Raw genomic sequence first — 27,154 nt, forward strand, 5'->3', positions numbered from 1 at the left:
CCTATGATCAAATTATCTACCAACCGCTATTGTGAACATCTTGGTATAATTTGTTCAAATTTAGTTTTTCCTTTAGAATTTCACAAGTTAAGCATGTTCTTGATAAAAGATTCAATGCTATAGGATGAAAGTGGTAAGTTCTCCCTTTTCTGTCCCTAACACACTCCTCTCTTTGTCTATGAGCCAATTCTTCCATAGGTCTTCATCTTTTTACATGCATGCATGGATATAGATTTTTCTAGTTGCCGCACAAATCCTTTCTTCCCCTGTGAAACATTTTGAAAACTATATTTTACTGATACAATGTGATTTCTTTTTTTTTTTTTAATTTATTTTATTTTTACTGCAAAATCAGATATACAGAGAGGAGAAGAGACAGAGAAAAAGATCTTCCACCCGATGATTCACACCCCAAGTGAGCGCAATAGCTGGTGCTATGCTGATCCGAAGCCAGGAGCCAGGAACTTCTTCCAGGTCTCCCACACAGGTTCAGGGTCCCAAAGCTTTGGGCCATCCTCGACTGCTTTCCCAGGCCACAAGCAGGGAGCTGGATGGGAAGTGGAGCTGCTGGGATTGGAACTGGCACCCATGCGGGATCCCGGGGCATTCAAGGCGAGGACTTTAGTTGCTAGGCCACTGGGCCGAGCCCCCCATGAACTTTTTGAAATCACATTCTAGGGCCCAAAGCCTTGGGACCCTGCACCCACATGGGGGACCTGGAGGAAGTTCTTGGCTCCTGGCTCCGGATCGGTACAGCACCAGCCGTTGCGCTCACTTGGGGAGTGAACCATCTGGCAGAAGATCTTTTTCTCTGTCTCTCTTCCTCTCTGTATATCTGACTTTGTAATAAAAATAAATAAATATTTAGGGAAAAAAAGTTCATGGGAAAATGAGTTAAACATCTATTTTGATGTTGAAATGAAAGTTCAGCCATCACTGTTCACAACTCACACTTTCTGTAAAGACAGTGAAGTTCTTTTGTATCTGATAAATAAAACATAATATTCAAAAGGCTTATCAAGTTTTGTTCAAAGGCTTACCAAAGGATTCCAGATGTAAATTTCCACCCGGTTCCCTATCTCCAGCTTCCTCAGAGATAGCAAACATCTCTCCTCTCCTACAGGCACAAAGGGTAACATCCTCCACAGCCTTGTGCACCCTGCTTCTTTCACTTGATTTTCTCTGTGAGCAGTCAAGGCCCAGAGGCCAGAAACAGAAAAGCAATCCTAGCCTCCCATGTGAAAGGGCCAACTATAAATACTTGAGAGGTCATTGGTTGCTTCCTAAGGTTTGCAAGGGCAGGAAGCTGCAGAGGAGGGAACCAAGCTGAAGCCAGGGGCTAGAAACTCAGTCTCTTGCTCCACCTGTATGTCAAAATCCAATCATCTGAGCCTCCCCATATTAGAGCATTAATTCAAGTCATGCTGTTCCACTTCTGATCCAGCTTCATCCTAATGAACCTAGGAAGGTATGCATGATGGGCCAAGGACTTGGGTCCCTGCGAATCCTGAATGGAGTTCTTAGCTTGGGCAAATCCTGGTGATTCTGGGGATGAGGGCAGAGAGCCAGCAAATGAAGGCCTCTCTCTTACCCTCCCTCTGCTCCTCTCTATTTCCTTTCCTCTTCTGCCTTCCTCACTCTACATTTCAAATAACTAATTTTTTAATAGTAATCTATGGAGCCAGCATTGTAATAGAGCTGGTAAGCCCACACTGGTTCAAGTCCCAGCTGTTCCACTTTCTGATCCAGTTCCCTGCTAATGCACCTAGGAAAGCAGCAGAGGATGGCCCAAGTTCACGGGTTCTTGTAGCACATGGAAGACCTGGATGAAGTTCCTGGCTTTGGCCTGGTTTTGTTTTTTAAAGATGTATTTATTTTTATTGGAAAGGCAGATATACAGAGAGGAAGATCTTTCGTGCATTGTTTCACACTCCAAGCAGTCGCAATGGCTGCACCGAACCGAAGCCAGGAGCCAGGAATTTCTTCCAGGTCTCCAACACGGGTGCAGGGTCCCAAGGCTCTGGGCGTCCTCGACTGCTTTCCCAGGCCACAAGCAGGGAGCTGGATGGGAAGCTGGGCTGCTGGGATTAGAACTGACGCCCTTATGGGATCCTGGTGCATTCAATGCGAGGACTTTAGCCACTAGGCCACGCCGCCGGGCCCAAAAATAAATAAATCTTTAAAAAAAAAAAAAAAAACTTCCAGGATAAGATGTTACAGCTTAAGGGTCTAGTCATAAAGTTGTCTAACACCAAAGTCCTAGATTTCTAGTACACATGAAATCCCCTGATACAGAAAGACAATTTAGCTAATAAGTAACTTGCTTTGAACAAAATGCAGATTTAGGAAGATGAAACAGAGGGTAACCCTCACTCACAGTGGATACACAATGAAAATGCTTCCTTTACATAATGAGCAAAATAAATAACTGTTTAAGTTGGTCACCTCACTTTGAAAATGATGACAATCAAATCGGGGAGGTTGCTATGGGGATTCATGACAACACCCAGAAAACAACTTCCCTCTAACCTGCTCAGAGACTGAAGACCCTTTGTCCAGCCTGTGCATTCATCCACTCAGGGGCTTCTTTCTTATAATATGATTCCAGTATGCATTCCAGCCTGCATTCCAGAGATGCTTGATCTCTCAGTGAGGCCAGATCCCAGGCTAGCCCTGGGGCCACAGTGATGCCCACGCCTAAACTCTGGAAAGCTCCAAAGGTGCCTCCTTCCTTCCCTTAGGCCACAAACAGCTATTGTGTTCACTGTACACAAAGGCCCCAGATGCCTGGACTCCTGATTTCTTTGTTCTTATGCCTCCCTTTCTTTTCCTTCCCTTCCTACCTTCTGCCTTGCCCTCTGTTTGCCTCCACCATCTCACTCCCATTCCAGACTGAGTCAGCCAAGCCTCAGTTTCTATCTTTCCTAGTTATGGGACCTGAGATAGGTCTGACCCTCAGTTTCCTCATCTGTAAAATTAGTATCTTGGGGGCCCTGCAGCACCCACATCCTATATAGGCGCTGATTTGAGTCCTGACTATTCCACTTGAAATCCAGCTCCCTCCCACATGGGAGCCCCAGAAGAAGCTCCTGGCTTTGGACCTACCCAGCTTGGGTCATTGCGGCCATCTAGGGAGTGACCCAACTGATAGAAGATTTCTATCTCTGGCTCTCCTTCTTTCTCTGTAAAATCTGCCTTTCAGGGGCTGCCACAGAGGCCTATCAGTCTAATCCACCTGAAGTATCAGCGTCCCATAGGGGCACTAGTTCATATTCTGGCTTCTCCACTTCTGATCCAGCTCCCTGCTTATGGCCTGGGAAAGCAGTGGAAAATGGCTCAGCATCATGGGCCTCTCATGCCAGGCTAGGCTTCTGTACCCACCTGTTTGCATGAGAACCAGCTATGGGGGCAGACTGGGCAAGCCTAGGCTGTAGCACCCACCAGTGAAAGTTAGGACTGGGAATGGGCCAAGCCAGGCCAGATCAAGTTGCAGCATCCAATGGCAAAGCCCTAGATGGGGATGGGCTATACTGGGCTGGGTCACAGCAAACACCAGGCATAGGAAAGATCTGTGGCTGGGAGCAAGCCTGGTAGGAGAGCTAAGGGGATGCCCCAGTTGGGCTGCAGTTACCACTAGTGAGCATGGGAGCTAGAATGGGGATAGTGATCTGGGTTGGACATGGCTGCATATCCCATAGCACGAGTGTATACTGGGTCTCGAGTGTGCCAGACTGGGCTAGGTTACAGCACCTGCTGGTGCTTGCAAGAGCCAGAGTAGATGTAGGATGAGCTGGGCTAGCTCTTAGCATCTGCTGAACCACATGGAAGCTGGGTCTGGCAGTGGGCCAGGCAGGAAAGACCAATGTGCCTGCCAGTGAATGTCTAGACAGTAAGGCAGGCTAAGTCAAGCACCTATGGGTACATATGAGATCTGACGCTGGGAAGTGGCCTGATAGAGAAGCTTGTGGAACTCCTCTAACAGGACTCACCCTGCTGGTGAGTGCAAGAACCAAGGCTGGGTACAACCCAGGCCAGGTCAGGTGTTACAGTACCCAACAACATACATGTGGGCCAGGTCTGGAGGCAGACCAGCCCAGGCTGGGCCAGTTCATAGCACCCACTGGCAGATGTGACAGGACTGGGTACAGGCCAGAAGAGCTTGGGCTAAAACACCGGGCAGTTCACATTAGGGCCAGGACTGGGGGCTGAGCTGGGCTGGGCTAGGCTGCAGCATCCGCCAGCATGAGCTGGGACTGGGGCAGTCTAGGCCAAGATGTAGCACTTGCTGATGAATGCTAGCTGAGGCAGGCCATGCCAGACTGGGCTGCAACACCCATCAGTGGGCTCTGTCACAGGATCATCTGGCAAATGGAGGGACTGCGGGAAAGCCCTGTCAGGCAAGACTCAGTAACACCTGGAAAATGTAAGATCCAGGGATGGAAGTGGACCTCGAGGGAAAACTGCACACTCCTCTAATGGGCTGCTGCTTCCACTGGTGAGCATGAGAACCAAGGGGTGGCCTGGGTGGACAGGTGGTAGTACCCACCAGCATAAATGTGGGCTGGATAGTGTGGTCAGTCAGGCTGACCTAGGCTCCAGTGCCCACTGATGTGTATGATAACCAAATGGGATACACAACAGACTGGACCAGTCTGCTGCACATACTGGCATGTGCAGGAACCAGGACTGGAGGCAAGCCTGCTGGGGGTGTTTGGGGGTTGCTCTGACTCGGCTGCATGAGGGCCAAGTGTATGGTGGGCAAGGTTGGGTTAGGCTGAAGCATTTTTTGATTCACTTGTGAAATGAGGCTGGGAACAGAACTGACCAGGCAACTGCAACCACCATTTGTGTATAAGCTGATGCAGGTGACGGACCAAGCCAGACCCCACACTGACTGACACACACAGGGGTCGGGTCTGGGGTAAACTCAGGTGAGGTTTCTTTGGAGATCATCCCGCAACAGGACTGTTGGACTCAACATTGCAACCATGGGGGAAATTGCAGAATCTGTAGTCTGGCCATGGAGTACATGTGTTAGAAATGGGTCTCAGGCCGGGCGCAGTGGCCTAGCGGCTGAAGTCCTTGCTTTGAATGTGCCAGGATGCCATATGGACGCCAGTTTTAATCCCGGCGGCCCCGCTTTCCATCCAACTCCCTGCTTGTGGCCTGGGAAAGCAGTCGAGGACGGCCCAAAGCCTTGGGATCCTATACCCGTGTTGGAGACCTGGAAGAAGTTCCTGGCTCCTGGCTTCGGATTGGCACAGCCCCAGCTGTTGTGGTCACTTGGGGAATGAATCAGTGGACGGAAGATCTTCCTCTCTGTCTCTCCTCTCTGTATATCTGACTTTGCAATAAAAATAAAATAAAATCTTAAAAACAAAAAAAAAAAAAGGAGAGAGAACTGGGTGTCCTCAGTTGCTGAAGCCTGTGCTGTGGACAGCATGTCCAGATGTACGTGGGGGGCATGACAGCTCACTGAGCCCTGCAGAGGACGTCTAGTATCATGACAGAGGATGGAGGGCAGAACAAATTGGACAACTCTCCCAGCCAAGCTGTGACAGCAAGTATCTAGGCAAGTGGAGACCCTAAGGTAGACTGTCAGCCAATGGACCTTGGAAGGATTTACTCAACCTTGGAGCAACAAAGCCAACAGCATCTCAGAACTATCAAAACCACTTAAGCAGTACCCTCGGAACATGCTCCATATTGGGAATTCTAGGATGACATCAAGTGGATGTTCCCCCATCCCAAGGTACTGATGCAGTTAGATTTCTGGGAGCAGCCCTCTCCTTTTCTCTCCCCTTTCCCCACCCAGACACAGGGAAAAAAAAAAAATCATGGAAAAATTGGCGCTTTTGCCTGCTACTTCAGACTGGCTCGGCTCCGGCCATTGTGGCCACTTGGGGAGAGAACCAGCAGATGAAGATCTTTCTTCTCCTCTTTGTAAATCTGCTTTTCAAATAAAAATCTTTTTTTTTTTTTCTGGAAAATGGGTATCATGATATCTACTTTAAGAGCCAATGAGATTATTGAGGGCCTGGCGCGATAGCGTAGTGGTTAAAGTCCTCACCTTGCACATGCTGGGATCTCATATGGGCGCCGGTTCTAACCCCGGTGGCCCCACTTTCCTTCCAGCTCCCTGCCTGTGGCCTGGGAAAGCAGTCGAGGACGGCCCAAAGCCTTGGGGCCCTGCACCTGCGTGGGGGACCCAGAAGAGGCTCCTGGCTTCGGATTGGCTCAGCATTGGCCGTTGTGGCCACGTGGGAAGTGGGCCATTGGGCAGATCTTCCTCTCTGTCTCTCCTCCTCTCTGTATATCTGCCTTTCCAATAAAAATAAATAAATCTTCCAAAAAAAAAAAAGCCAATGAAATGATTGAAAGAACAGGGATAGACGGCAATTAGTTGAGCAATTAGTCTGTGTAGGGGTCATGGCCAGTGTCGCAGAAGACACACCTAATCTAGTCTCTGACTAGCATAGCAACAGTATCGAGTAAATGCCCAGTAGGGCCTAGCATGGCTCACTATTACCAAGAAAAGAATAGGGGGGAGGTGAGGCTGGCAATGTGGTGCTGCAGCATGTAAAGCCCCCACTTACCACCCAGTGTCCCATGTAGGCAGGGTTTGAGTCCCGGCTGCCCCACTTGCAATTCAACTTCCATATAATTGCTGGGGAAAAGCAATAGAAGATGGTCCAAGTGCTCGGACCCTTGTCTCTCACGTGGAAGACCTGGAAGAAACTCTTGGCTCCTGGCTACAGCCCTGGTCATTGCAGCCACATGGGGAATGAACCAGCAGCTGGAAAATCTCTCTCTGAATCTTCCTTTCAACTAAAAAAAAAATAATAATAAGTGGTCAGAACAGTCAGAACTGAGCAGGTCTGGAGACAGGAGCCAGGAACTTTTTCTCACTCTCCCACATGGGTACAGGGACCCAAAGCCTTGGGCCATCCTCCGCTGCTTTCCCAGATTATCTGAAGTTGGGCTCGGTCCCCAAGGGTGGGGTACCCTGAGAGAGTAACAAGGATCTGGGGTGTTCTTGTCTCCACAGGGCTTCCCCAGGACATGAGGACTCAGCCCACCTTTGCTGGCCTGCTAACAACTGTTAGGGACAAAATGCAAACCTCTTCACAAGGCTGCCTGCAGCTAGGGGACCAGGAGCCCAGATGGGCCAAGCCCAAGGATCAGAAGGGGTAGGACAGGGCCCGGAGGCGTGGCCTAGCGGCGAAAGTCCTTGCCTTGAAAGCCCCGGGATCCCATATGGGCCGGTTCTAATCCCGGCAGCTCCATTTCCCCTCCAGCTCCCTGCTTGTGGCCTGGGAAAGCAGTTGAGGACGGCCCAATGCATTGGGACACTGCACCCGCGTGGGAGACCCGGAAGAGGTTCCAGGTTCCCGGCTTGGGATCGGCACGCATCGGCCCGTTGCGGCTCACTTGGGGAGTGAATCATCGGACGGAAGATCTTCCTCTCTGTCTCTCCACCTCTCTGTATATCTGGCTGTAATAAAATTAATAAATCTTAAAAAAAAAAAAAAAGAAGGGGTAGGACAGACAGTACTCTGTCCCATTGAATGGGAAGGTTTGCGGAGTTCCTGCTGACCAGCTGACCCCAAGGAGGAGGCCTGGAGTGAGCTACTCTCCTAGGCAAAATGGGTCTCTGCATATCCCTCCCTGGGCTGTATTAAGGATTAAACAAAGGAGCAGGTGGGAATCAACCCTTGCCCCTTGCGCCCAGGGCAGGTGCTCTGGTCCCCTAGTAGCTATGTGTTTCAGTGGGTAAGAGAACCAGCCAAGAAAAAATAGGGACCCTGATCCTACAGGCAGTTACTACCGAGTGGGGGTAGGGGTTACAAGAAAGAGTGGGAGGGGTTTAGGGGGAGCCAGAATCATCAGAGAGCAGCTTGCACTGCTGACCTGTGGGGTAGGTGGGCTGGGCTGTCTAGGACCAAGTGTCTACACCCCCACTGTATCTTGATGTCTGTGGGTCCAGTGGGTGCAAGGCTTGGGTAGGGGCATGGAGAAGCTGTAAATAATGTAAATGGCGTGGTGTAGAGCCCGGCTCCAGTAGTCTGGCACTCCCAGGAGCTGGCCAGAGCCCAGGGCGCAGTCCCAGACCCCGGCGCCTTTTGTCTCAGGGACTCCACTATGTAAAAGGTGGGGGAAGGGACAGGCATTCTTGGAACTTGTCCATTCACTGGAGGCCCTGCTGCCAGCAGGTGCCACCATGGGGGAGGATGTTGTGGACTCTCTGGGGGAAATGAGAATAGCTGCTCAGCATGCTGTGGACAGGACAAACAGATTCCTGGGCCCGCAGCCTCCAGGGCTGGAAAAGCTACCGTCGACCAGATTACACCCTGCTCGGAATGGAGCTGCAGCCCAGTGCCGCCTCACCTTCTCTGCCACTGCAAGTCGACGCCTCTCCAGATCCAGTGGCACACTCAAGGCTGCTGGATTTTCTTGCTTTTTTTTTTTTTTTTTTTTTTTTTTTGGCAGGGGGGATTGTGTTGTGTTGTGTTATTTTTGTCTTTGGTTCATTTTTCCTTTGCTGTGTTGGGATTTGCAGTTTTTGGGATCCACAGTTTCCAGAACCTTCTCCTGGGCACTAGATCCAAGTGCCGCTGCTTTGAGATGTTAGGAAACCCAGTGTGGGCAAGGAAGTCTTGGAAACATACCCACCTGCTGGCTTTGCCAGAAACCCAGCACACCTCGCAGGCCCACAGCTTCCTGCAGGTGAAATGTGGCTGCTTAGTCCTCCTTCTCGGTACTCATACTGAGTCATAGCTCAACACCCAGTGGGTGCTCAGTGAACCTTGACCTTAGCAAGGCAGACCCCCTGCCCATCACTGCAATTCGTTTTGATTTTCTCACTGCTAGAGGTTAGCCATTTGTGTTTCTTACATGAATTATCTGTACATTTACATACATGTATATATTTAAATTGAAAGTCAGACCTACAAAGAGACAGAAAGGGAGAAAGAGAGCTCTCCCATCTGTTGGTTCACTAGAGCTGGAGTAATCTGAAACCAAGAACTTCCAGCTCTTCCACACAAGTAAGTACCTGGGCCATCTTTCACTGCTTTCCCAGCTACGTTAACAAAGAGCTGAATCTTGCTTGCTTTTCCTTTTCTGAACCTATGTTTAAAACAGATTTTTAAATAATATTTTCGTTTGAAGTTTTTAATTTTTAACAGATTCAATATAGTTTGTAGGTAAAGAATATAATGTTATTTATTCCCTTCCTCCTTTGTGGGCCCTGTTTGTCTTGGTTTAAGGATGGTTGGGAATACCTGTCTATATTCTGAAAGTCTTTGTAGTACAATATTTCCCCCTTGGTCTGTTAACACAAAGCCTCGTTCCTCCTATCCCAATTCATACTGATCTTTAATTTTCTACAACGCTGATGGTCCCTAGGGGCTAGTTCTGTTTCACTTGCTTCGTATTTTTTTTATGGTGGGTAGGATGCAGGTGGGGGCGTTGTCTGCACTCTCAGAGGACCAGTGCAGTACTCCCCGCCCTCCCACCCCCGGCTTTGTCAAGCACACAGGTGTCTTTGAAATGTGGAAAACCTGCTGCCCGGTTGGGCTGGATTAGTGTTAGTCCAATTCTATCCCGAAGTGCGCACACTCCCCCTACTGGCTTCTCTGAGGATCACACCCCGCACCACCTGTATTATAATAGCTATTTGGAAGGCAGAGTGGCAGAATCTTAGTCCCCTGGTTCAGCTTCCCAAATGGCTGCAAAGGCCAGAACTGGGCCAAGCCAAGGTCAGAAACCAAGAACTCCATGTGGGCCTCTCCCATACATAACAGGGTCCGAGCTCCTGGGCCCATTCTCCTTGACTTCCCAGGCACATGAACGGGAAGCTGGATTGGAAGTGAAAACAACTGGGACTCCAACCAGCACTCCGATACAGAATGTCAGTGGTACAACAAGCACCTTAACCCACTGCCCCACACACCAGCATGGCTCTCTCTCTCCTTCTCTCTCTGTTTTCTTAATTGGCTTGCTGATCTGGGGACAGTCCAAGATCAAACTGAGCAATCAGGCAGAAATACCATTTCAATGTCTTTCATTAACCCTTTGTTTCCAGCCCAAGACACCTACGCTTATCATCCCAGGCAGAGGCCAGTTAAAACTCCCATTTGATGCAGCATTTCTGAGAAATTCTGTGTCATTCTAATTCAAGGGCATTTGTTTTGGGTCTCTAGGAGTGAGTGGCTCATTTCTTGGGTTGAACCCTTTACATGAAGATCTGACTTAACTCTCCGCATGGAACAGCTCAATGTCTCTACTTTGTACATCAGGAGGAAACTTGCTTGGTGGCCTGGAAAAACAGTCGAGGATGGCCTAAGGCCTTGGGACCCTGCACCCATGTGGGAGACCCAGAAGAAGCTCCTGGCTCCTGCCTTCTGGCTTTGGATTGGCTTAGCTCCAACCATTGCGGCAACTTGGGGAATAGATGATTTTTTCTCTCTGTCTCTCCTTCTCTCTGTAAATCTGCCTTTCCAATAAAAATAAAAAGCAATAATAATAAAAAATAAATGCTCTATTTGAGTGATCTATTAAAAAATAAATAAAAGCAGCAGACCACACGCATTTGTAGACGGATCTCCCAAATGTTGATTCACTCCTCAAATGCTTGTGATTGCGGGGAACCATCACTGCTGCCTCCAGGGGTGCATGAACAGACCTCTGGAATCGAGGGTGGAGCTGAGGCTTAAAATCAGGCAGCAGTACATGGGATCCAAACATCCTAAGTAGCGTCACTGCTGCTCAGCCAATGCTCCCCCTAGTCCCCCCACACCTGTCTGTGAGTAAGCTCTCCACCTGTCCCCAGGGCAGCAGCTGCTCTGCCAGTCCCCTGCTCCTTTGTATTCTAGCCGTGCTGGCTTCTGTCCTGTGGCCTGAACACCCCCTCCTGGGGCACTGTTCCTGCAGTATGTCCGGCTCTTTGCTGCCAATCACTCCAGTTTCTGTTTAAACCTTCTCAGAGCGGTCTTCCTCACAGCCCCTATGCCAAGGAGCACCCAACCCCTGCTTATTCTCTGCCCACAGCCCCACTCCGGGTGACAGACATGCTGAGGCATAGTCCCAGTCCTGCTCCCATTGCGGGGAGGGGAGCCAGCAGACAGGGCTGGCCCAGTTACAGAGTGGACCTGCCCAAGACCGTGACCTTCTGTGGGCAACCTATATCCAAAGACATGGGTTGGGGTATGCTGGGGAAGACGGCTGTTTGTATCCGACAGGGGCAAGCCAAGCCATTCTGCTCTGGCACACCCCAAAGGGCGTCACGGGGGCCTGTGTCTCCATTTCGCCCTCTGCCCTGGCTGCTTCCTTTCCCTTCTTTCCACAGATGTAGTTCCAGGAGCATTTGCGATGAGCTTCGTGCATGCTACATGTCTCAGTCCTGGGACCCAGCTGACTCAGTCTGTGATTTCTTGCTAACTGACCTCTGTTTCATGTCATCTTATGGTTTATTGTAAGCATCCACTTAAAATTTGTAAAAGCAGAGGCTTAAAATTTTTTTTAATTATTTTTATTGGAAAGTCAGATATACAGAGAGCAGGAGAGAGAGAGATCTTCCATCCACTGATTCACTCCCCAAGCGGTCACAATGGTCGGAGCTGCGCCAATTCAAAGTCAGGAGCCAGGAACTTCTTCAGGGTCTCCCATGCACATGCAGGGTCCCAAGACTGTGGGCCATCTTCAACTGCTTTCCCAGGCCACAAAGAGGGAGCTGGATGGGAAGCGGGGCTGCCGGGATTAGAACTGGTACCCATAAGAAATTCCAGTGCATGCAAGGCGAGGACTTTAGCCATTAGGTTACTGCGCTGGGCCCTAATTTAAAAAAAAAAAAGATTTATTTTATTGTGGAAAGGCAGATTTACAGAGAAAAAGGAAAAGAGAAAGCTCTTCCATCTACTGGTTCACTTCCCAAGTGACCGCAAAGGGCCAGAGCTAAGCTGTTCTGAAGCCAGGAGCCTGGAGCTTCCTCCAGGTCCCCCATGTGAGTGCAGGGTCCCAAGGCTTTGGGCCATCCTGGACTGCTTTCCCAGGCCACAAGCAGGGAGCTGGATGGGAAGTGCAGCATCCAGAACATGAACCAGTGCCCATATTCCATCCTAGAGGATGCAAGGCAAGGATGTAGCCACTAAACTATTGTCCTCGGCCCCGAAAAAGTTATTTTTTATGGGAGAAGACAGAGAATAAGTCAGGAAACAAGAGAATTTTTATCATGAAACAAGCGTTAATATAAAAGGGAGGAGGGGATGATGGGATAGGAACACATGTTCTAGGTAGAGTGAACATTTCTACTAACGATGAGAAAGCTCTGGGCTTTTCTCACCACTGCAAGGACTGTGAGGATGAAACAGAAGCCACTCAAGGCACAGAATGCCCATCAGGCAGCCAGCATTAGGATGCTAAGCAGGAGCCCACCCTTTCCTCCTTGTCACTCAGCCTTTCAAATACATCTTAAAATCAGCTAGAAAGCAAAAGGACCTTATGATTTTATTCCAACTGCAACCGGAAGCCTGAACTTTTTTTTTAAGATCGCGCTGGCTTCTATGTGAGAATGTATGAAGCATCTATTAGATTCAAATTCTGGAAGAGTTGGGTTAAGCATAGACTAGCGTGACCCGCTACCCGTCGTCCAAGCGGAAACCTCCCAAGTCCAGAAGGGGGCGCTCTCGCCGCCGGCTCGGCCCTCTGAGGTTGGCTTCGAGCAGCGCTCCTCTCTAGCCGCCGCCGTCTCTGTGGTCGCCGGAGTCCCTCCCTTCCCCGGCGGAACGCGAGCCGCTCGGACTCTGCCCGGAGCCGAACTGGGGCGGCCGCTTCTCCGTCGGCTGCAGCAGTAGGGGTCATGGCGGCCCCCGGGCCCGCGCCCAAGGCAGGCGCCAGGTGAGCAGGGCAGCTGAGAGGAGAGCCGCCAGGGCCCCCGAGCTCCCCGGTCCCTGGAGTCCCCCAGACCCCAGCCCCCGAACTTTCCGGGTTCGGGTCCGAGACTGTGGCTACCCCTTGCTGCCGTGGCGGGGACTTGTGTCGGCCGCTGCGCCCCTGCTCGTGGGCTCTTCCTTTCCGTGGAGTTCTCGGTCTTTTCATGCGCTGTATTCGCTGCAGGTGGAGTTTGGAGATGAACGACCCTTATAGTGCACTGGCTGTCACGTCTCAATACCGCGTGTTAGACCCCTTCTCACTCTCCCTGTGCTTGAGTGATAAGCGCGGATTGTCCCCAGTGTTTCAGCCACCATGGGGACCACACACTCAGGAATGTTCTGGCATGTGTCGCCACCTGAATAAGCCACCACCTGGCTTATTCTCTGGAGTGGTCATCTCATTGATACTTCCCCAAGAGAAGGTTCCCTGTTTCTTCCCATTTCTCCACCTGCAGGGCCTTTTAGGTTTCGTCTGGCTTGGGGAATGTTTGTCCATCCCGGGGATCTGAGGTGGTCTCCCCCACTGCCCGCTTTCCTCGTGGGTTAGACGTTTGGAGGTGGGGCTCCTCCCCCCTTTTTGTGAGCTGCCTCTTTACCCTGTCTCATCCCTTCCTGTGGATTTCCTGGCTTCCTGCTGGGTTGAGGAATGTGTGACATACCATGAATTTTTGTTGTTGCTTTCACACTCTACAGATTAGATAACCTTCTCCAACTCTGTAAGACACTGTGCAGAATGGAACCACTTCATCAGTGTCCCCCCTTTAGAGTTTGTGGGTTTTCTCACCCCAGTATCACTTGGGTATCCTCATAAGGTTTCTCTCTCTGCTTTTCCTTCTAGCCACAGCGCTAGGTTTCATGGTTAGCTCTCTGCCCCTGCCATCCTCAGCCGGCCTGGCCAGGCCCCCTGTGGCAGCACAGTGTGGCCTGCTAGCTGCTCCCTAAGGCGCACATGCCCTTCGGGACTTTCCTCTGCTTCCCTGTGGTCTCTTCCACAGGCCCAGATTAGACCTGCGGTTCCTCCAGCGATTTCTGAAGATTCAGGAGGTTCTGTTTCCCTCGTGGTCATCACAGAACGTCTTGATGTTCCTCACCCTCCTGATGGTGGCTCTCCTGGGTGAGTGAATGAGAGCTCTGGGTGAGGGAGGGAGCAGCGCCCTAGTTTTGAGTCCCTCTCCTTCTCCCTGGGGTGTCAATGAAGCAGGTGTGCAAGGGGAGGCCTCCCGCCTTCTTACTACCCCCTTCCCCCACTGCCATCTGACTGCCCTCCCTCGCCCTAGAACAACTGGTGATCTACCGGGTGGGCCTGATTCCCAGTCAGTACTATGGGGTCCTGGGAAACAAAGACCTGGATGGGTTCAAGGCCCTGACGTTCCTAGCCGTGGTGCTCATCGTGGTCAACTCCACGGTAAGGGCTCTCCCCGCCTCTGCCCTCCCCGCCTCTGCCCTCCCCTCCCCATCTGGTGTCAGCAGGCTGCCTGTCCCCCTTCCTCTTCTGGGAACTAGAGGGCTGGTAGTGGCCCTGGGGCCGGGGAGGCAGGGATGGAACTGAGCAGGGCATTGTTCTTGCTCTTTGGACACGTGGGACTGTTTTCTCTGGGGTTTCACTCTCCCAGGTCTAGGCCACAGGGATTTAGTGGAAGCTATCATCCGTTTCATTCCCAGAACGCTTGCGTTAGGAAGCTCAGAACACTGGCTAACTGTGACCTGCAGCCACAGGCGCACTTTCGGCTCCTGGCACCGGGGTCAGACTGCCTGGCACGGCCTCCCACTCATCCTCCACCTGCGGCCTTATTGCGAATGGCTGCCTTCTCCCATTCCTTGTTCAGTTGGCTGAAACCTGCTCATTTTCTTTTTATTAAGACATTGATTTATTGATTTGAAAGGTAGTTTTGGAGATGGGGAGACATACACACACAGATGCACAGATCTCTCATCCACTGATTCATTCCCTAAATGGTCACAGTGACCTGGTGCTGGGCCAGACCAAGCAAGGAGGCAGGAACTCCATCTGGGGGCCTCCTGGTTGGGTAGCAGGGACCCCAGGACTTGGGTCATCCTCTGCTGCTTCCCCAGGTGCATTAGCAGGGAGCTGAATTGGAAGAGGAACAGCTGAGACTGGAACCAGTGCTCAGATGGGATGCTGGCATCATTGGTGGCAGTTTAACCCGCAGTGTTCAGTGCTAGCTCCCTGCTCACTTCTGAGTGGATCTCCATTGGCACTGCTTTAGAGTCCTCGGTGATGAGCTTTGAGTTTCCTCCAGCACACGCGGCCCTTTCTCTGTGCTTGGCCACGTTCTTGGGATTCTCTCTGCAGGCCACGCTTCCCGTGCCCTTGCACTTGTCTGTTTGCCAGATGGAATGTGTGGGTTCCCCGCTGCACCTGCAGCTCTCTGTTGGGCTGTGCAGCCACTTTCTTAGGGAAAGTGCTTCTCATCCTGCTGTGGCCGCTTTCCTGCAAGCTCTTACTATGCCTTGAACCCCATTGCCAGTATGGGAGAGCTAGGACAGGATTGGGATGGTCAGTGTGGCCCCTGTAGACAGGCGTGCCAGACCTTGCTTTGGTTGACCCCTCCAGCTTCGCCAAGGGAGTGAACAGGCGGGTGAATGAGGAAAGCAGGATCCTCTGGCTGTAAACAAGAAAAGTGCTGAGTGAGCACAAGGGCCTGGTCAGCCAAGGCTTCCTGCCAGTGCTGAGCTTTGAACTGGGCCTTGTAGGAAGCCAGCTCTCCCTCTCTCCCTTTCTCCCTCTCCCTTGCCTCTCCCACTGCGCAGCTGAAGAGCCTTGACCAGTTCACCTGCAACCTGCTGTATGTGAGCTGGAGGAGGGACCTCACCGAGCATCTGCACCGCCTCTACTTCCAGGGCCGCGTGTACTACACCCTGAACGTGCTGCGGGATGACATCGATAACCCGTAGGCGCCCTCTGTGCCCATGCCCCTCCGCGGGTCCTGTCCCCCTGGCATAGGCCTGAGGAACAGGCCCCACAGAGAGGATCTGTAGTGGTCACTTAGAGATGTGACAGCCTGGATGCTGGACCAGGGAGGGAGGGGGCACTCCCAGAGATGCTGCCGGGCTGAGAACAGAAGCTAAAAGGACGAGGCCAGAAGCAGTCCCTTCATTCAGTAGGCCCCCTCTGAAGACAGTGGCCTTGCTAGAAAACCAGCTCTTGTTTTCTGTTTTTGTTTTAGATTTATTTATTTGAAAGGCAGAATTAGAGAGGAGAGACAGAGGAAGAGAGGTGGCAAGTTTCTATCTGTTGATTCACTCACTAAAATGGCTACAGTGACTGGTGCTAGGCCAGGCTGTAGCCAGGAGCTTCTTCCGGGTCTCCCACACAGGTGCAGGGTTCCAAGCACTTAAGCTATCCTCTGCTGCTTTCCCAGACACATTAGCAGGAAGCTGGATTAGAAGTGGAGCACCTGGGACTTGAATTGGTGCCCAAATGCAATATCAGCACTACAGCGCCACTCTTAGCTCTTAGCATTTTGACAGAGAACAGAACGACCATAGTTGAGGACTGAGTCTGGGATTCAGATTCTAGCACCTTCCAGCTCCTACATCACTGAGCTCCAGGTCCTCCTCCTGTGTCAAGGAAGTGACAGTGGCTCCTGGGGCAGAGACTGCAGTGTTGTCATTCAGGTGGTACTGAGCTCAGTCCTTGTTGCAGCAGGTGCTCCCATAGGAGTTACAGGTGAGGAAACTGAGGCCCAGAGATTGCAGGTGACTTGCCCAAGATCACTGAGCATCCTTTATGAGGACTGAAAGTCTGTAATGCCCTGGTCGTGAGATGGGATCTCAGGGTGGCCTGTCCTCTTTCAGACTGACTTTGCAGCCAAGACCCTGGGTACGTGGCTGCTGCCTGACGGCCCCACCCACATGGACCTCTCCCAGCTGCCCAACCAGAGTAGAGCAGACTCAGGCTCAAATCAGAGAAAACAGGGAGAATTAAAAAGGAAGGGGCTGTCTTCTGACCTTCCAGGAAAGGCAGCTCACCCCCCTTCAAGTTCTCTGGTTTTGCTCAGAGCTGGTACAAGCCCCTGGGTGTTGGACCTTTCCAGTCCCACATTTTCTGAGGAGTAAACTGTAGCACCGTAAGAACCCAGCGTTGGGAACCCTGGTTAAGACCTTGTGGGTGTGGGTGTGGCTGCCTCCAGGAAACCCAGCAACCCTAGGTCATTCCCCACCACCAGCTGGGCACCTGCCACTAGTGCTGAAGGGTGAGGTCAGGAGAAGCAGTTAGGTGGGACTGTCTGGTCCCCTGCAACCCTCAGGCTTGGCTCCAAGGCTCCAGTGCCCGTGTTGTCGTGGCAGGGACCAGCGCATCAGCCAGGACGTGGAGCGATTCTGCCGGCAGCTCAGCAGCATGGCCAGCCAGCTCATCATCTCCCCCTTCACACTCATCTACTACACCTACCAGTGCTTCCGGAGGTGAAGCCACCCCTCTCCTGTGAAGGTCGCCCGGGGCGGGCTTTGGCTGTCCCAGGTCAAGGTCCAAAAGTGATGTTTCCCTCCCCACCCTGCACCCCACCCTCCCACCCACTCCCCAGGGACTGCATGGTGCTCAGGTCCCATCTCTTTTGCCCTGTGCTACTTCAGCATCCTGGTACCATGACAGGGTCAGGTATCCCCATATAGGAGCAACCAGGACTACTGGCACTGGACAAGATGGGCAGTAGGAGCCAAGGCTGAGGCCTGTGGGGGTACGAGACACCCCTCACCCTTCCTCATCCTCCTTCCCCGTGTGCCTTTCAGCACAGGCTGGCTTGGGCCCGTGAGCATCTTCGGGTATTTCATCCTGGGAACCATGGTGAACAAAACACTGATGGGGCCTATTGTGACGAAGCTGGTGCAGCAAGAGAAGCTGGAGGGGGATTTCCGGTGCGTGTCCCTCACCCCAAGCTATTGGTGGGGTGTAGTAGTTAGGAATTGGCTGTGGACAAGGACAGCCTGAGTGTGATCTTGGGCTCTCTAAGCTTCCATTTGCTCCGAGGTGAGGGTAGCCCAGCTGCTTGCTGAGAGGGTTATGATTGTGAGACTAGAGAGGATATGCTGAGGACAGAGTCACACTCTCATGACCCCTTGACCTTTGATGCACCTATGATCCAACCAGCCAGCCCTACTGTGTTTTGACCCACCAGCACAGAAAGTCTAGGGGCAGCCCTGCCTTCCCCAGAAGGCCCCTGTATTTCTCATCTCTGTCAGTTCTAAGAAGGGGTGGGCTAGGGCAGCTAGATACTATTTGATAGAAGAGACACTCCCGAAGTGGCGGCAATGGCAAGAGCTACCCCGATCTGAAGCCAGGAGACTGGATCCTCCACTGGGTCTCCCACGCGGGTGCAGGGTCCCAAGGCTTTGGGCCGTCCTCGACTGCTTTCCCTGGCCACAAGCAGGGAGCTGGATGGGAAGCAGGGCTGCCAGGATTAGAACCGGTGCCCATGTGGGATCCCAGGGCACATTCAAGGCAAGGAGTTTAGCCACTAGGCTATCATGCTAGGCCCCATAATTCAGATTTTAAATGTATTTATTTATATTTGAAAGAGCTGCCATCTACTGATTCACTGTCCAAATCTTGTAGTGGTAGGGTGTGGGAAGAGCAAAGCCAGGGACTAGACACAGTACAGGTGTCTCAAGTGAGCCACCACACTGCCTCCCTGGGTATGCATTAGCACAAGATGAGTGTTAAACCCAGGTACTCTAATGTCCATTGCAGACGTCTCAACAGCCTGCCCCCCATGCCGAAGTTTGGAGGATTGGTCTAGCAGGAGCAGGGGCGTCTTCTAGACTCAGGGCTGTGACGTGGAGGAATCTGGACTTCTCACTGCCGGCACATCTTTCCTTCTGTTCTCCCAGGTTCAAACACATGCAGATTCGGGTGAATGCTGAGGCTGCTGCTTTCTACCGGTGAGTGTAGCTGGATACTGCCATCCTCCCGCATCAGAATTGAGCTTACCACACTTGGCTGTCCCTGGTCTGCTCATCCTTAGGGCCAGGGGTTTGCCTTGGGGCCTGGTATTACAGGGGCCTTTTAGGGGTCAGCTGTGATGGGTGGTCTCGCACACAGAATTCACAGTGAAATGTGAGCTTTGTGGTCTGTGCTGATGCCTGGGAGGCATCTCTTCTGCCTGTGATCCTGCAAAGTCACTTCCCTGCCCGGGCCAGGGTTAGGAGGCCAGCTGTTTGTGCTATCCAAGTAGACAGGTGACAGTGCTATGAAATTCCTGCTTCCCCTGTGGAGTCCCCTTGGCATCTGCCCCAACAGCACAGGCGCCAGGGGTTAGTGTTATGAAATGGAAGCTACTTCTAGGATCCCTGGCACTGTGGGATGGATCTCCTAACCCTGAGTGCTTTGCCTGCCCTCCACAATCGCTGCAGCCTGCAGCCTGCAGCCAGCACCCTGGGAGCAGCAGGGGTTTCAGGAATCTGAGCATGCTAGGGTCTGTGCTGGGCAGGGCTGCTGCTGCCTCAGGGCAGGCTGACTCATTCCTGCAGTGTCTGCTGGCTTCTGTGGCCTTGCTGTACAGGTGGATGAGGCAGAAGGAAAGAGGCATGCCACAACCTGTCCCGCTCCCTCCACCTCTGCTGGCTGCAGAATTTTTGTCCATCCTTGGAGCCACAGGGCTTCACAGAGGCCAAGCCTGCCTTCCATATTTACGTGTCGTGTCCAGCTGCTGTTTGGGCTGAGAACTCCTAGAGGACAGGGCCCTCGTACCTGCCTCTTTATCACACTAACCAACATACACGGCCTGGCCCGAGTGGTTGCAATGCTGTGGTATAATAGGCAGAGCCTCCCATATGGGTGCCGGTTCGTGTCCCAGCTATTCCACTTCCCATCTAGCTCCTGCTTATGGCCTTGGAGGGCAACAGAGGATGGCCCAAAGCCTTAGGACTCCACACCCCCATGGGAAATCCGAAAGAAGTTCCTGGCCCTGGCTTTGGATCAGCTTAGCTCTGGCTGTTGTGGCCATCTGAGCAGTAGGCCAGCAAATGGGAGATTTCTCTGTTTCTCCTTCTCTCTTGTAACTGCTTTTCAAATAAAATAAACCTTAAAGACAAAACCAAACAGGAAACAGAGATCTTCTATTAACTGGTTTATTCCTCAAATGACCCCAGCAGCCAGGACTGCACCAGGTCAAAGCGAGAAGCCAGAAGCTTCATCTGGGTCTCCCACATGAGAGCAAGGCCCAAGCACTGGGCCATCTGCTGCTGCTTTCTCAGATGCATTAGCAGGAAGCTGGATTGGAAGTAGAGCAGCTGAGACTCCCAACTTCTGCCTATCTGGGATGCCAGTGCCTCAGGCAGGGGCTTAACTTGCTGTGCCAAAATACCAGCCCCTTAGTGTTATGTTTAGTGAATAGGAGCTCTAATACCCGGTCACTTTATATTTGGAAACTGTTAAATTAGAGATTTCTTTGAAAACGCAACGAGAACAGGTGTGTCTTCACTTTGTGTACTCCCCAAATGCCCACAGCAGCAGGGCTGGGCCAGACAAAAGCCAGGATCCCTGAACTCCATCAACATCTCCCATGTGGGTGGCAGGAAACCAAGTCCCGGTGCCATCACCAACTGCCTGCAAGGTGTGTTGGCAGGAAGCTGGCTCGAAAGGCTAGAGCAACGGGAACTAGAAACAGACACTCTGGTGATGGGGTTGTCCCTGATTTAGCTCACTGTGTCATGATACCTGCTCCTACCTGAAAACTAAACTCTTAATCTGACCTGTTAGAGAGGCACTGTTAGCTCTGTTTTACAGATGGGAAAATTGAGGCTCAAGTTTGAGTCAACTGCAATGTTGCCCAGTTAGTAGCTGACTGGAGCCAGGATTTGAATTTGAACCAGGCCTGGCCAACTGCTCCCGTGCTTTGCATACATGGCCATAAGGAATGGCTTCAGCACCCCAGTGGCAAGAACGGCCTGAGGCTAAGATCACCTGGATGGGCTGGGTCCCTAAGGAGGAGATGGTGAGGGTGAGGCCCCTCCTCCCCACCCAAGCCTGACCTTACAGCCCCAGGCCCCGTGGACATCTCTGCCTTTCTTGCCAGAGCTGGACAGGTGGAGCACATGAGGACCGACCGCCGGCTACAGAGGCTGCTGCAGACCCAGAGGGAGCTGATGGCCAAGGAGCTATGGCTATACAGTAGGCGGGGTGGGGGTGGAGGAACCTGGGAGAGGGGGCCCTGAGCCAGTGTAGGCCACTTCCCTGCCCCCACCCCCACCTTCCCTGCACAATGACACATGATCCAGGGAGCAACCTCCTTGATCACCTTCCCCATGGGTGCTGGAGAGCGAGGCCAGGCTGGCTTCCACAGGCTGCATCCCCTCACCCTCTCACCCGGTCTGTCCTCTGCAGTTGGTGTTAACACCTTCGACTACCTGGGCAGCATCCTGAGTTACGTGGTCATCGCAATCCCCATCTTCAGTGGAGTCTTTGGAGACTTGACCCCAACAGAGCTCAGTGCTCTGGTTAGCAAGGTGAGAACCCCTCTCAGGGACCCCTTGAGGCTGGCCGTTCACCCTCGGGCCAGGCCTGCACCTGCCCTCTGCTTCCCACCAGAACGCCTTTGTGTGCATCTACCTCATCAGCTGTTTCACCCGGCTCATCGACCTGTCCACCACACTCTCTGACGTGGCTGGGTACACACACAGGTGAAGCTGTACCCTGCCTCCCGCCTCCCCAGCAAAGCGTGTGCAGAAGGAAGGGCTGAATAAGAGGTTGAAAAGAAAATTTCAATCTGTTCTGAATATGTGCGAGATGGAAAGTTCTGCCTTCTCCTGCCTACCCCCCCCACAAGCCCCAGCTCAGGTGTCACTTCCTGTCCAGGATTGGGGAGCTTCAGGAGACCCTGCTGGACATGTCCTCCAAGTCGCAGGACTGTGAGACTTTGGGCAACAGTGAATGGGACTTAGACAAGTGAGTACTGGGCTGGGATGGAGGGTAGGAGCGGAGAGGGCAGGCTCTGCTGCTGGTGCCCTGCACTGGCCTGGGCGGGAGGGAGCCGAGTGGTGAGGGATCCGTGTGGAGGCTGCCGGCTCTGCCAGACACAGCAGAGGTGCACACATCACTGTGACCAGTGTGCTTTCTGCATATTCACATCGTTCCCTCCACTGACGGGGGCCATGTGCATGCACCTGCTGGCCTGAGATAGTGAAAGAAAAATCTGAACAGGACTCCCTCCCTCCTCCTCCTTCCTCCTCCCTCCCCCTCCCTCCTCCTCCCTCCTCCTCCCTCCTCCTCCCTCCTCCTCCCTCCTCCTCCCTCCCCCTCCCTCCTCCTCCCTCCTCTTCCCTCCTCCTCCCTCCCTCTCCCTCCTCCTCCCTCCCCCTCCCTCCTCCTCCCTCCTCTTCCCTCCAAGCCTTATCTCTGCTGCAGGCTCACAGGGTCTTGGAGATGCCTTTATTCCTGAATCTTCTCAGATCTGTAACACTTCCAGCCATGCTGTGCAGCCCAGATCTCTCTCAACTTCTCCCTTTTCCTGGGCACGTGACTTCCTGTTCTAACCTGTTTCCTCCTCTCCAAGTAGGGGTGTTGCTGGAACCTTCCTCCTGGAGTGGTTGTGAGGCTCGGAGGTTGTTGTCCAAGGAAAGTGCTGTTGCAGTAACCGTGCTGAGGTTGGGCATAGCATTTAAAACACCACGCAACCCATGCCAGCGTGCCTGGGTGCCTGTCCAAGCTCACGCTCAGATCACAGATTCTGCTCGTGCTCCCTCTGGGAAGCAGCAGTGATAGCTCAGGCAGTTGGATCCCTGCTACCCGCATGGGAGACCCAGGTTGAGTTTCAGGCCGCTGGTTTCCATCTTGTCTAGCCCCAGCTTTTGTGGCATTTGAGGACATGAACCCAGTGCATAGGAGGTCTCTGTCTCTTTCTGCTTTTCGAATAAAATAACAGCAAAAAGAGTTTTTCATTTAAATTCACCAAAACCTGATTTTTTGAAGATGGAAACAGTCTAAGTTCCAGAACCTGTGGTCAGTTCTGTCTTCTAAGGAAACAAAGCAGCTGGTGTTGCCCCGTTCTGAGTTTTGTGCACCTGTGAGTCCCAAGGCTGAGAGTGTTGTTCTTGGAGACCAATAACCACAGGGGGTTTGGCATGGCACCATTAGCATTACACAGACTCAACACTGCCACCCTGGGCAGGGGGTATAGCCAGGTGGGGCAACAGCTGGAATTCTAGGGCCTTGAGGCTGCGCAAGTTCATTTGCTTGTAGAGCTTTGCTCAACTGGGCACAGAGTGGGTGCCCCACTTCACCTCCATATTGCCTGCGTGAAATGCCACAGGCTGGTAGGAAATGTGTTTTCTTACAGTTGTGGGGACTGCAATGTAAGGTCTAGGTATTGGCTCTAGTCCCCTCACTGCTGTAGCCTTCTGTTTTGCTTTGTTTTTTAAAGATTTATTAATTTTCATTGGAAAGTCAGATAATACAGAGGGGAGAGACAGAGAGTAAGATCGTCCGTCCATTGATTTATTTTGCAAGCGGCCGCAGAGGCCAGAGCTGTGCCAGTCCAAAGCCAGGAGCCTCTTCTGGGTCTCCTACGCAGGTGCAGGGTCCCAAGGCTTTGGGCCGTCCTCGACTGCTTTCCCAGGCCACCAAGCAAGGAGCAGGATGGGAAGTGGAGCTGCCGGGATTAGAACCAATGCCCGTATGGAATCCCAGCATGTATAAGGCGAGACTTCAGCTGCTAGGCTACCGTGCCGGGCCCTGTAGCCTTTTCTTGTGTGCCTCCCTTCCTGTCCTCCCCCAGTCCCTCTCTGACTCCTGAGAGTCTCACCCAGTTTTGACCAGCCCCACCCTTTAAAGAGGTTGCTTCCTGGTGGTGCTGTTCTGAGGCCCAGGCCGGAGGTGACGCCTCCTAGGAGGAAAAGCCCCACCTCCCCATGGCCTTCTCTGACCGCAGGATCCCAGGGTGGCCAGCAGCAGAGCCCGCCGACGCAGCCTTCCTTCTGGAGCGGGCCTGCATCTCAGCCCCCTCCTCTGACAAGCCACTCATCAAGGACCTGACCTTGAAGATCTGCGAGGGCCAGAGCCTGCTCATCACAGGCAACACGGGCACGGGCAAGACCTCCCTGCTGCGGGTGCTGGGTGGCCTGTGGGCCAGCACACGGGGTAGGCTGGGCCTCCCTGCTGACCGGCATGGGGGGTGAGGGCGGGTCCCGGGAGGGCAGCCCCTGGAGATCTGTGGGCATCCCACAGGCTCAGTACAGATGCTCACAGACTTCGGGCCCCATGGGGTGCTATTCCTGCCACAGAAACCCTTCTTCACTGACGGAACCCTCCGCGAGCAGGTCAGCCAGCTGCACCCATGCCCCTGCCAACCCCACACCCATACCTGGCAGAGGGACAGGCCTCGGGCCCAGGGCAGCAGCCCATAACGGGAACTAGCAGCTCCTGGGTCAGATGAAGGATGGGTGGGCTGCAGGCCACATGGCGCCTATGGGAGCACCAAGGCCCTGTCTACGGGAGGCCCACAGGCTCAGAGCAGGGCTGCACGGTGGACCCTGTTCACCTCTGGCTGTGAGCCAGACCTCTCCCTCTGCCTCCCTGGCTCCTGGCAGGGGTTTCCAGGGAGGCCAGGCAGGGCAGCTGTGCCCCTCATCCCTTGCCCCTGCCTCAGGCTGCTGTTTGTTTTCAGGTGATTTACCCCCTAAAGGAGATCTACCCAGACTCAGGTTAGCTGGCTCTCCTTGGACAGCGTCCTACATGTTGCTTGTCCCTGCCCTGCTCCTTGGGCCACAGCCCCACCACACTACCTCCTTCACCTGTTGACCCTGTACTGGGGTCTGTGCCCAACTTCATCTTGACCTGTCTTCTCCACACCAAGGTGGAACAGTGATTCTTCCTGGGACTTGGCTCTTCCTTCCCTGGAACTGGGGGATTCACCTGCCACTTGGAGCCTCAGCCCAGCACTCTAGGGCTCCTGTCCCTGCCACTCTGGGCCCCGTCTACCGGCCAGAGGAAGCCAACCTGCTGAAAAAGCCATCTTGTTTTACAGGTTCTACTGATGATGAGAGGATCATGAGGTTCTTGGACTTGGCAGGTCTGGTAGGTGGGGGCAGGACCACATGGAGTGCCACCCAGCAGAGGTGGATCATGGTGGGATGGCTATGGGCGGTGATAGGATGTGGAGAATTTTAAGGTCGCTATGGATGCACTGTGTCACTCTGCTCCAGGAGTCACACAGTGTGATTGGTTGGGTAGCCTGTGTGCCTCCTCTCTCAGCCCCCACCTTAGTACTTATCTCAGGAGAGTGTGTGTGTAGAGACTGAGGGAGGATTTCCCAGAAGGCAGGAGGCAGGACTGGGCCCTGTCATGGACACTGCCATCGGGTCTGTTACAGTCCAGCTTGGTGACCAGGACAGAGGGTCTGGACCAGCAGGTGGATTGGAACTGGTAAGAAAATGGTAGGGGACATGCCAGAGCCAACTCCCCCTGGCTGGCTCCTGGCCAGGGGTAGATGACTACTCCCAGCCCCTCCTTCTGGGTATGTGACCACTCCATCGGGTGCAAGTGTCATGCCTCACAGGAACAGAGCCTTGGCCTCACCTGGAGGGGGCAGCAGGGATGTGTCTGGGGCCCACTCTCCACAAAGAGAAGGTCTTGCCAAGACCCAGTCTAGCCTAAGGCCAGCTGTATCCTCTCTCCCAGTCACCTCCCTCTTCCTGTCCTCAGGTACGACGTCCTGTCCCCAGGGGAGATGCAGAGGCTGTCCTTCACCCGGCTTTTCTACCTGCAGCCCAAGTATGCAGGTGAGCTGCACCTCACAGCTGCCCATGCGGGGACTCCTGTGCACACCTGTGCCTGCCTGGGCATCTCCATATCCCCTGGCTGGAACAGCCCTGGGTGACTGGCGCCTTCTGCTCATGTAGCCGTTGGGGGCCCAGAAGCCAAGCTCCCTGGGGGCTGAGATAGGGGCTCCTCAGCCCTGCCGTCCTTGGGCCAGGCAGGCTGGGGCCTGTCCTTAGGCAGGTGAGGGATTTTGTCAGCACACAAAAATGAATTCTTCTTAACAGCCCTGCCCTCTCTTCCTGTGGCCCATCTTCTCCCTGGGACCCAGCTCCTATAAGCCAGGGAAAGTTTCTGCCTATGCCTGCCCTGTGCCACCTGGGGCTGAATGTGGGCTAGCACCACGGAGCTGGCAGGGTGGGGCTGCAAGTTCCCGCACACCTCTCACCACCGGCGCCCACCTGCCCACAGTGCTTGATGAAGCCACCAGCGCACTGACCGAGGAGGTGGAGGCTGAGCTGTACCGCATCGGCCAGCAGCTGGGCATGACCTTCATCAGCGTGGGGCATCGGCGCAGCCTAGAGAAGGTACCGTGCCCATGAACATGGCTTGAGCGGACGGCACAGCCACCTGCTTTCTTGACAGGGACACCCTGACCCACAAGTCACCATCTCTTGCAGTTTCACTCTTTGGTTCTGAAACTCTGCGGAGGAGGAAGATGGGAGCTGAGCAGACTTAAGGGGGAGTGAGGTTGAACATGTGAACGGCCACCAGAACCACCAGGCCCCTGGGAGTCTGCAGCACCCGGAGCGACTGTGACCACTGACAGGGCCCAGCAGAGCCCAGGTGTGCCTCAGGTGCCCTGGCAGTGGTGGTCCCAACCCTGTGCCGGCCCCCATGGGCCAGGGCCTGGGTTATGCTTGAAGTGCTGGTAGCTTACAAATTGCTTCGGATCGTATGTACTGGGGGAAAATCAGGATGGGTGAGATCACTAAGAAATGAAGGGTTAGGGAGAAAAGAGGACCAGCCCTGGAGTCCAGAGATCCAGCTCAATTTTATGGTAATAGATTTTTAACTGTAATGAACTGACCTTGTAAATGTTATAACTTTTTAAAAAGAAATGGTTCAAAAGTAAAGGAATATTTTGGGAGCTCTTTTCCCAGACTTTGTGTTCACAGGGTGGTGTGAACAGCTTTCCCCTGAGCTGAGCCTGGAGGCAGGAATGTGTGCTCAATCTTGTCCTGGGGCTTTTTACTCCACCTTTTGCTTTCTGGCTGTCAGTGAAGTCAGTACCCAGCCAGGAGGACCTTAAGGGCCCTCTTCCTTATCTTAATCCAAATGAAAAACAAATCTTTCTCTCTTATCAGCTCCAAGTCAGATGGGGAGTTCTCACAAAGAACCCACTTTATGGAAAACAATAACCAGATAAAACCCAGAATGCCTAGCGGATGATGTACAAAGTTATTGACCTCTAGAACAGTGTTCCCTAAATTGCCGTCTGTACTTCTTA

General features: G+C 53.0%; 1 protein-coding gene across 10 annotated transcripts; it reads left to right on the forward strand.

The window, feature by feature from the left end:
- Positions 1–12,767: 12,767 nt before the first annotated feature.
- Positions 12,768–26,436, forward strand: ABCD4 (ATP binding cassette subfamily D member 4). Of its 10 annotated transcripts, none has more exons than XM_004584592.2 (19): positions 12,768–12,897; positions 13,928–14,046; positions 14,210–14,337; positions 15,705–15,844; positions 17,244–17,360; positions 17,685–17,810; positions 18,783–18,833; positions 20,969–21,063; positions 21,277–21,398; positions 21,481–21,572; positions 21,748–21,837; positions 23,819–24,027; positions 24,115–24,206; positions 24,554–24,590; positions 24,914–24,963; positions 25,259–25,311; positions 25,591–25,667; positions 26,116–26,231; positions 26,325–26,436. In XM_004584592.2, exons 1-19 carry the CDS (start codon positions 12,860–12,862, stop codon positions 26,391–26,393), a joined length of 1,821 nt encoding a protein of 606 aa, XP_004584649.2. In that variant the 5' UTR covers positions 12,768–12,859; the 3' UTR covers positions 26,394–26,436. The 10 variants fall into 10 exon arrangements, 9 of the variants coding, with proteins under 9 accessions (XP_004584649.2, XP_058511322.1, XP_058511323.1 ...); XM_058655339.1 differs by having other exon boundaries at positions 15,795–15,844; XR_009244267.1 differs by lacking the exon at positions 25,259–25,311 and having other exon boundaries at positions 26,325–26,345.
- The last annotated feature ends 718 nt before the right edge of the window (positions 26,437–27,154 follow it).

Source organism: Ochotona princeps, chromosome 26 (assembly GCF_030435755.1).
Source record: "Ochotona princeps isolate mOchPri1 chromosome 26, mOchPri1.hap1, whole genome shotgun sequence".
Classification (NCBI taxonomy): Eukaryota; Metazoa; Chordata; class Mammalia; order Lagomorpha; family Ochotonidae; genus Ochotona; species Ochotona princeps.